Genomic DNA, 9,604 nt, shown 5'->3' on the forward strand with positions numbered 1-9,604 from the left:
CCATCGAGTCTCATGGAATGGACCTCTTCAACCACCTGGTTGTCGAGCTCTTTGACCAGCGCACGTGACTCGAGTGGGAATCATTCATCTCCGACTCCGTCGAGCCGCCGGAGCATGAGAAGCTCACGGACTTTATTGCGAAGCGTATCCTTACGCTAAACGCCGCGAAGCCAAAAAACCGCCGCGAAAGCCTCCGACTCCACTTGGTCCGCGAAGACCCACGTTGCGAAACAAGGGTCAAAGGACAGTGCCAATCCGCAGTGCGCCCTATGCAAGGGAAAACACTCGTTGATGACGTGCAGCGAATTCAAATCCAAGTCCGCCACAGACCGAAAGACGGTTGTCGAGACCAGCCGATTGTGTTACAATTGCCTCGGCAATCACTCCGTCGCGAAGTGTCAATCCGCGAAGAATTGCTTCACGTGCAAGGCTCGGCATCACACGATGCTTCATGAAGCCTACGTCCCCGCGTCGCCATCCGCCGAGGTCAGCGTGCTGTCCGCCGTGCGTTCCGCTGACGACCGCAAGGCAATCCTCCTCGCAACCGCGTGAGTGACCGTCGCCGACCGCCATGGAGACCCTCACCCTGTGCGAGTCCTCATCGACCAAGGGTCTGAGGTCTCAATCGTCGCCGAATCTCTCGTGCAGCGCCTGCGCCTGCAACGATCTCGCTCCGCCGTGTCGATTTTCGGAATCGGGGGGTCGAAATCCGGGTCAACCCGCGGGAAGGTGACGGTGAGCCTTACGTCCGTGACAACCGGACCCACGATTACCGCCGTCGCGTTTGTGCTGCCCCGCCTCTCTCTTTACCAAGGCTCGGAAACGAAGAGCCCCGCTACATGGCCCCATCTTAAAGGGCTGCCTCTGGCCGATGCGCGGTTTTCGGCTGGAGACCCGGTCGAGCTACTTCTCGGAGCAGAAGTGTGCTCCACCATCCTCGAAGAGGGCATTCGCAAGGGCGGACCGCTCGCCCCGATCGCGCAGAAGACAGCCTTCGGGTGGATCCTGTCCGGTGGCCGCGGCGCTTCAGCCCTCCACACGCGCGGCAGCTTTCAAGCGACGGCCGACAACGAGTTGGCCGATCTCGTGCGCCGCTTCTGGGAGCAAGAGGCAGAGCCTTCCGCTCCCGCCGCCCTCACGCCAGAAGAACAGAAGTGCGAGGACTTCTACGTGCAAACGCACGCCCGCACGGAGACGGGACGGTACGTGGTCCGACTGCCATTCTCCAAGGAGCCAACGACGTTGGCTGAGACGCGCCGACCGGCCGAACGCCTGCTGACCGCAATGGAGCGGAAATGCCGGAGGGACCCCCGGTTCGGCGAGCTCTACCGCCAATTCATGCAGGAGTACGAGGAGCTGAAACACATGGAGTTAGCTTCCGTTTCTCCAGACCGCGAAGTTAAACCTGAGTGCTACCTACCTCATCACGGAGTGCTCCGAGAGTCGAGCACCTCCACCAAGCTCAGGGTAGTATTCAACGGGTCACAACTGACGCCGTCCGGCGAGTCGCTGAACCACCACCTCCTCGTAGGCGCCAATCTGCTGCCCGCTCTAGCAGACGTCTTGATGCGCTGGCGCTGGCACCGCTACGCCTTCGTTACGGACATCGAGAAGATGTACCGGCAGATCCTCATCCACCCGGACGACAGGAAGTACCAGTGCATCCTTTGGCGTTGCACCCTCCTCGCCCTCGTGTGCGTGTACTTGCTCCTCACGGTAACGTACGGTCTCGCGTGCGCGCCCTTTTTGGCCATTCGGACGTTGCGACAGTTGGCCCGCGACGAACAATCGCGATATCCACTGGGAGCGATCACGCTGCGCGAGGACACGTACGTGGACGACGTTGTTTCGGGCGCGAACACTTTGTCCGACGCGATCGCCAAACAAACCGAACTCCGCGGGCTGTGCACGGCGGGCGGGTTCCCGCTTCGGAAATGGGCCGCGAATTGCGACGAAGTGCTGTCGGGAATTCCTCCCGAGCACCGACTCCACCACGAACCGCACTCATGGGAGGACAAAAGTTTTTCCACTCTCGGGCTATTGTGGCACCCGAGCGAGGACACGTTCGCGTTCGCGATTCACCCGCGCTCGGTCACAGAGCTCACCAAACGACGCGTCCTCGCGGAAACCGCTCGACTCTTCGATCCGTTGGGATGGCTCGCTCCCGTGGTGATTCGCGCGAAGATCCTCATTCAGTCCGCGTGGCTCCAGAGACTCGATTGGGACGACCCGCTTCCCGCCGCCGACGCGCACTGTTGGAGGAGCTTCCTCGAGGAGCTGCCTCTCCTCTCCCGCTTGCGCGTGAACCGCTGGCTGGGCAGCGGAAACGAGGACGCGAACGTGGAGCTGCACGGCTTTGCCGACGCGTCCGAGCAAGGGTACGCCGCGGCCGTGTACCTCCGCATCACCCGGAACGGCACCGTGGCCGTGCATCTGCTGGTCGCGAAGAGCAAGGTGGCCCCGGTCAAGCAGGTGACTCTGCCACGGCTCGAGCTCACTGCCGCCGACTTGCTCACTTCTCTCACAGATCACTCTCGCTCCACCTTGCAATTGTTTACAGCACCCACTTTTCTTTAGACAGACTCGCAAGTAACACTGCACTGGATACGCGGGCACGCCTCCCGCTGGAAAACCTACGTGGCGAACTGCGTGGCCCGCATCCAGCAGAAGCTTCCGGACGCTCAATGGCGACATGTCCCCGGGCGAGACAACCCGGCTGACTGCGCCTCCAGAGGAATCGCTTCAGGCGACCTGATGGACCATCCCCTGTGGTGGACTGGACCCGCCTGGCTCCGCGAGGACCGAGCCCAGTGGCCGAGCGAGGGTCGGGAAATGCCCGACGGCGAGCTGCCGGAACGACGAGTCGTGGCGCACGTTGTCACCGAGGAAATCGAGGCCGAGCCCGAGATGCTTCTCCGATTTTCCTCGCTGCACCGGCTTCTACGTGTAACAGCTTGGTGCTCTCGCTGGCGACGCGCCACTTCCCGCACCACCGCACTCACGTTGCAATCGGAGGAGATCGACAACGCACTATTTCTCTGGCTCCGCGTGGTGCAAGCACTGCACTTCGCCGCCGAGATCACTTCAATTTCCGCAAACCGCACTGTTTCACCTCGAAGTCCTCTGGCGAGCCTGAGTCCATTCCTGGACGACCACGGCGTTCTGAGAGTTGGAGGCCGGCTCAAGCATGCCCTGCTCTCCACCGATGAGCGACACCCGATGATCGCACCGCCTTCCTCGTGGCTCACTCGGTTACTCATCGAGTCGTGCCACCGTCGGACTCTGCACGGAGGAGTGCAGCTCACCCTTGGCCTGCTTCGTCTCCGGTTCTGGATTCCTCGAGGCCGCTCCATTGTCAAGCAGCGGTTGCATCGCTGTGTCAGATGCACCCGCTGGCGAGCCACGACTCCTCAGCCGCCGATGGGCAATCTTCCGAAGGGACGAGTCACTCCAGCACGCCCATTCCTCCGAACCGGCCTGGACTACGCCGGCCCGATCCTCATCCGCACGAGCAAGGGCCGCGGACATCGAGCGCACAAGGCCATTATCGCCGTATTCGTGTGCCTCTGCACCAAGGCTGTGCATCTGGACGTCGTCTCGGATTACACGACGGAGGCCTTTCTCGCCGCTTTCCGGCGCTTCATCTCTCGGCGAGGCTTTTGCGAGGAACTGTTCTCGGATTGCGGCACCAATTTCGTGGGGGCCGACCGAGCTCTAAGAGAGCTTCTCCGAGCTTCTTCCGCCGACGGCCGTCGCCTTGCTCACGCCGCCGCCACGGAGGGCATTAAATGGCACTTCAACCCGCCAGCTGCACCGCACTTCGGAGGACTGTGGGAAGCCGCCGTGAAATCGACGAAGTTCCACCTTCGTCGGGTCATCGGCGAGACCACGCTCACGTTCGAGGAGATGAGCACCTTCCTCGCTCAGGTCGAAGCCTGCCTAAATTCCAGACCGCTGCGAGCTTTGTCCGACGATCCGGACGACCTATCCGCTCTCACACCAGGACACTTCCTGATCGGTGCTCCTCTCCTAGCTGTTCCCGAGCCCTCCTTGACTGACACGGCTGAGAGCTCACTTTCCCGGTGGCAACACCTCCAACGGATGCGCGATCACTTCTGGTCTCGATGGTCGCGCGAATATGTCAACGGGATGACCGCACGCCCGAAGTGGCTTAAACGCGAGGATGCGCCCGCCGTCGGATCTCTGTGCCTGGTGCGAACCGAAAGCACACCGCCGAGCCGATGGCCACTAGCCCGCATCACACGATTGCACCCCGGAGACGATGGCATCGTTCGAGTGGCGACGATTCGCACCGCCACATCAGAACTCGTTCGACCACTATGCAAACTCGTGCTTCTTCCCGGAGCTGAGGACCAGCCGACGCCGGAGGATGCGTGAGCCCATCGACACTCTCCGTCGCTTACTTAATTTTGTAGGCCTTCCGCCTGCATTTTCTCTCGTTCACTTCGCGTAATCGTCCTTGTCGGCCTTCTGCCAATGTTGAAGATCAATTCAACCACTCATTTCGGCCCTCCGCTTCAACTTTACTTTCTGTGCGACACACAAATTCACTTTCACGTATCACTTCGCTTCTCACGTGTCACCGAATTCACGTTGCGTATATCGCGAATGTTTATGTGTCTCGCTCGAGATCACCGCGCATTGTGACACTGCGCAGCCGCGCCGCGCCGCCATTGCTCGCCAGCACCACGCGCCGGAATCGCGATCACGGTGAATTGATCGAAAAATCGATATTCCACCGCGACTTCCGTCGCACGATCGAGTGCACCGTTTTGTTTCGTCACGCCTGACGAGGCGGGCGGGAATGTTTGAGATCGTGATCAGTCGCGATCATTCGCATCTCGAAAACCGCGTTCGGTTGTTTGTTAGCGCATGCACGCCTGCGATAATTAATATTCGCTTAAATTATCGCATGAGATTTGTCACGGGAATATTCAGTATAGCATGGATCTTTCGTGATTAACATTCTGGCAACTTTGACTTTGTCATCAATAATAAGGTCAGGCCTTGTTCGACGGCCCGAACGACTTATTTGTGCTCACGCAAAGGGAAGGATCCATGCTATAAACAAAGCAGTCGAAAACAAGTAACGATCGCTTCGGATCGATGCTTGAAAACCGTGACGTAAGCACGGTGACGTGGGCCGCCGGTGGCCAATCACCCTCGCGAAATCATCGGTAACGAGCTTGGAGGGAGCCTCATCTCGGAGGTAATAAAAGACCGCCGCTGCGCCGCGGAAGGTCTTGTCCGCCCTTCCGGCACTTCGCTCGCAGATCACCCGCCAAGCATATTCACACGCTCTTCTTTGTCGAAGTTCACCCGCTTAGAATCACCGCTCGTGCAAATCGCTTGAACGCTACTTGCAAACCGCTTAAACGCTACTCGCAATCCGCTCTCGACCCCGAATTAGCTCGTGCAGCTAAATTCTCTGCTTTTCGCTGTGATAGATTCAGTGCGCGCTATCACTCACGGCTCTGAACTCTGTAAATAATTGTACACATTAGACTTTGAATATACTTTGTTTTATTTTCGTGTACTTCTGGACTTGCTGTTTTATTTGTGGTCGTCTTCTACCTCGCGCTATCTCGCGCTACCGCGTGCTCTCGAACACCATAAATTATGTTTATTGCTTTTTTATTCAATCAAAAATTTGGTACTTTATTAAATTCAATCAAAATTTTAGTACTTTATTAAATTTTGAGGTATCGAGTTTTTTTACAAGAAAAATTTATTTATTTTATTTTAATTAAATATTTTTATTTTGTACTGTTATCTCTTTAATTCTTTGTGATTAAATAATTCTTTGTAATATTATAATTTTGTTAAAAAGAATTAAAGCTTGGATTGGAATGGAAAGACACTTGAATGGGAATACAAAGATACGTACCACTTGATTTTTTTTTTAAAGTAGTTGCACAACAATTATTTTTCAAAGCAATATTATATTCTCTTCGTAATTGGCGCAATTTAAAGATTTTATATATTTTTTGAAATACATATCACTTAGGTTGAGTTAGGTAACGCAATTTTGTGATATAATTTTGTTAAGGAGAAATAAAGCTACTACCACTTAGGTTGGATTTTTGGATTTTAAAATACATTGCGTGTACTTGGCGCCTTTTTTTACCTTTTTTGAAATGTAACTACCTAGCACATAACACTAAAAGATAACAAAAAAGATGTCTTTATTAAGTTATCTTTTCGACAAAGCGAAAAGATGTGTGATGTGAAAGACACCTTTTAATGTTACTGAAAAAGACATCATAAAAAAGTTGACAAAAATATATCTTTTTTGTGATGTCTTTTTCAATAACATCAAAAGATGTTATAAGACATCTTTTGATCATATCGAAAAAGATGACATAACCCTTAGGAAAATTTACTTAAAAAAACTTAAAAAAAACTAGAAAGTTTACCAAAGAAATACTATTGATAAACTATTGATAAACTATTGATAAACTAGAAGTGATTTCGAACCAAACTTTAAGTATTTCTATAATATACTTTAAAGTTTACTTTAAGTTAACTCATGCAATTCAAATAAAACTTAAAGTATTTTGGTAGTATACTTTAAAAATTACTTTAAGTAACCTAACAGTTATTCTTAGTAAACTGGACTATTTGGCTGCGGTCCACTTAACGCAACCAATGGTTTGAACCATTTTTCTTTTTCTTCATTTTAATAAAGATAGAAAGAGAAAAATGCTTTGAAGCACTTGTAGCATTAAGGGTGTGTGTTCCATTTAACGCTCGCAATTCGCTCGTGGAATCATTTCATCCTTGTTGTTCATCAAATATTAAACAAGGACCAACAATGCTCGCGAGCATTGCGAGCGTTAAGTAGAACGCGTACCCTAAAGTGGGCTGGAGCCCACTTCATTACTTGTAGACTGGACCTTGATAACCCATGAGAAACAAATTAACGTTATTTTAACGTCATTTTGACATCAAAATAAAGACAAAAACGTCAGTTTATTTCCTGGACTTTTGGTTATTCCTAAAATAATCTTTATTTTTAAGAAAATTTAAAAAATATTTATTCCTAGTTTAAATAAACTTTAAACTACGAATAAATATTTTTTATATTTTTTAATAAACTTTACAGTTTATTTAAAGATTTAAAAAACACATTTAGGAGCAATAACACACTGAGCTAAAAAAGAAATATAATCTAAGGACAAATTACCGTATATGTATAGCTGGTAGTAAAAGGACCTTAGTAATATTATTCAAAGGTAAATATCATAAAAAACTTATCAGAATAAAAATGTTTTATTGAGTACTCATTGAAAAATATTACAGTAAGAAACATTTTTGTAACTTTGAAGATTACTGTACTGTATCATTATTTATATTTTCTTCTAAAGATTTTTTATCGAGTGTAAGAGATTAATTACTTGTAGACTGACTTGGTAAGTCTATGGATAGTCCAAGGCTTATTAACTTATGTTTGTTAATAATTTTCTTGCCCTCTTCAGTTTTTGTGAAATTATTCAGTTTGAATCTTATTGATTTAATCACTTCAGAACTCACTTCTGACATTTGTTTATTAAAATGTTTAGCACAATACTCTGCAATAACAAACAAATCATAAATTTTAAAACTGAATAAATTACAATATGATATAAAATATATATTTGTTTAGCCAGATTTGCTTTTGAATGTTTTGTAACATACTTTTAAGATTATTAGGAAAGTTAAGAAATAATTTTAAAATTATTATTTAAAATATTGTATCAAACTTTTTTTTGTTTCTAAATGTTTTAAAACAAAGATGTTTTAATTAATAAATTACTAATTTTAAAAAGTAAACAATTAAATTACAACATATAAAGAAATTTGACAAACAAAACTAATATAAACTAACTTAAACTAACAACTCACCTATAATAGCTTGCACAAGACTTTGATCTAAACATTTCTTTTGAAACACACCCTTATGCGCATTTGTTTTACCACCTTTGATAGTCCCTAGTGCCATTTCTTCAGGTGTAAAAACAGCCTCTGCTAAACCATTGGCTAATAAGCCTATTTTTCCATGTCTCACTTTGTTTATAATGGAATTTGAGACAATTCTTGATCCGAAACGTACTCCCTAAAAATAAATGTAGCATCAGCTGCTAATTAAACAATAAATAAGTACAAAGATTTGAGATAACAAATAAAATATAGCACATTACCTGATCTTCGGAGATAGATGTGTTATCAGTATCACTAATAGTAATAGTAGTAGATAAAGCTGCATTACAGTTATTTATCGGCAGAATATTAAGGGGGTCCTTCAATTGTTCCGTATTTTCCTTTAAATTTATAATATTCACGTGAAAAACATTTAAAAAAAATCAAAGCTGAAAATATACCTTACAAGATTCAAATAAAGTCTGATATTAAAAAATTTATAATGTGATGGAAATACAAAATATTTACAGCTTTAATTTCATAACAGAATATCTAAAAATTTTAAGTGATTTTGAAAGCTTATAGTGATCTTTACATTCTAAATGTATCAAGTATGTTTCACAACTTTAAGCTGCTCGTGGAGAATCTTTTATTGGATGTATATGCTACAAACAACTTGCACAAACAGCAGATACATAATACTAACAATACAACGAAAATTAGTGAGAAGTTTTTAAAACGAAATTTAAAACTTACTTCTGGTATGCTGGAAATATTGATATCAGTTTTTACGGAGGATATCAACAAAGGTTTTGATCGTTTTGATATATCCATCAAATGAGAATTATCTAAATTAAAAGTTGGTTTCTTCGATTCCTATAAACAAATATCTAGAATAAGAAATCATTGAAAAACAAATATTTCAGAGGTCATACATATATTTTTTAGTTATTAAGTGGTTATTCACATTATTAAAAGAAATAAAGCCAAATAAAATCAATTTATGGAATGTAACAACTTAATATATAGAAATTAACTAATAGTAATAGCTAAGTACCATAAATTTAGAATTTATCACAACAGTTGCTAAACTTTATATAGTGCTAAATTTTTAATATAATATTTATATAATTTTTTTATATATTTTATATAATTTTATATTTTTTTATATATGTTTTATATAATATAATATTAAATTAACTTTTTATATATTATTAAATTTTTATTGTATACATATAGTGCTATTTACAATACTCACACTGATGGGTACAGAAACGATTACTTCTTTTGAACTGGATCCTGGATTGTCTTCAAGATGTTTCTGAAGCTTTTCACATATATTTTTAACCTGATGTGGCAAATGAGTAAATTCTACAAATAAGAAAAGCAAAAGTAATAGACTTTAGTTCATAACAAGAGGCTAAGCAATAGTATAAAATAATTCAGAATTTTAGAGAGAAAACCTAAATTTATTACCTTCAACCATAACTTTCATCGCTTTATATGCCCCTAGTTCAATTTTTAGAGATTTAATTTCTTTCTTTAATCGCTTATTTTGGGAGTAAACGTCTTCACTCCTTGAAGAGATACTTTCTTTGGATTCATTACTATTTAATTCCGAAGATAAACTCTGAAAAAAACAATTATAACATTTACAGTTAAAATATTTATCAAAACAATTCTG

At 45.3% G+C, this 9,604-nt stretch overlaps 1 protein-coding gene and 1 long non-coding RNA gene across 2 annotated transcripts; one reads left to right on the forward strand and one right to left on the reverse strand.

Annotated features, from left to right (window-relative positions):
- Positions 1–2,754: 2,754 nt before the first annotated feature.
- On the forward strand, positions 2,755–4,398 carry LOC139776168 (uncharacterized). Its single transcript, XM_071712686.1, has one exon. The coding sequence runs from the start codon at positions 2,755–2,757 to the stop codon at positions 4,396–4,398; it is 1,644 nt and encodes a 547-aa protein (XP_071568787.1).
- Positions 4,399–8,612: 4,214 nt separating this feature from the next.
- LOC139776165 (uncharacterized) lies at positions 8,613–9,604 on the reverse strand. The gene is made up of 3 exons (XR_011719020.1): positions 9,397–9,604; positions 9,179–9,291; positions 8,613–8,796 (listed from the first exon to the last, which is right to left on the reverse strand). It is a non-coding gene; the product is annotated as an uncharacterized lncRNA (long non-coding RNA).

This window comes from Temnothorax nylanderi, unplaced genomic scaffold (assembly GCF_030848795.1).
Source record: "Temnothorax nylanderi isolate EJ_2023f unplaced genomic scaffold, tnyl_v1.0 TNYL_tig0113_pilon, whole genome shotgun sequence".
In the NCBI taxonomy this organism is placed as follows: Eukaryota; Metazoa; Arthropoda; class Insecta; order Hymenoptera; family Formicidae; genus Temnothorax; species Temnothorax nylanderi.

Excerpts from the sequence above, each read along its gene's own strand:
- LOC139776168 (XM_071712686.1), top strand. The coding sequence starts at position 2,755 with ATGGACCATCCCCTGTGGTGGACTGGACCCGCCTGGCTCCGCGAGGAC.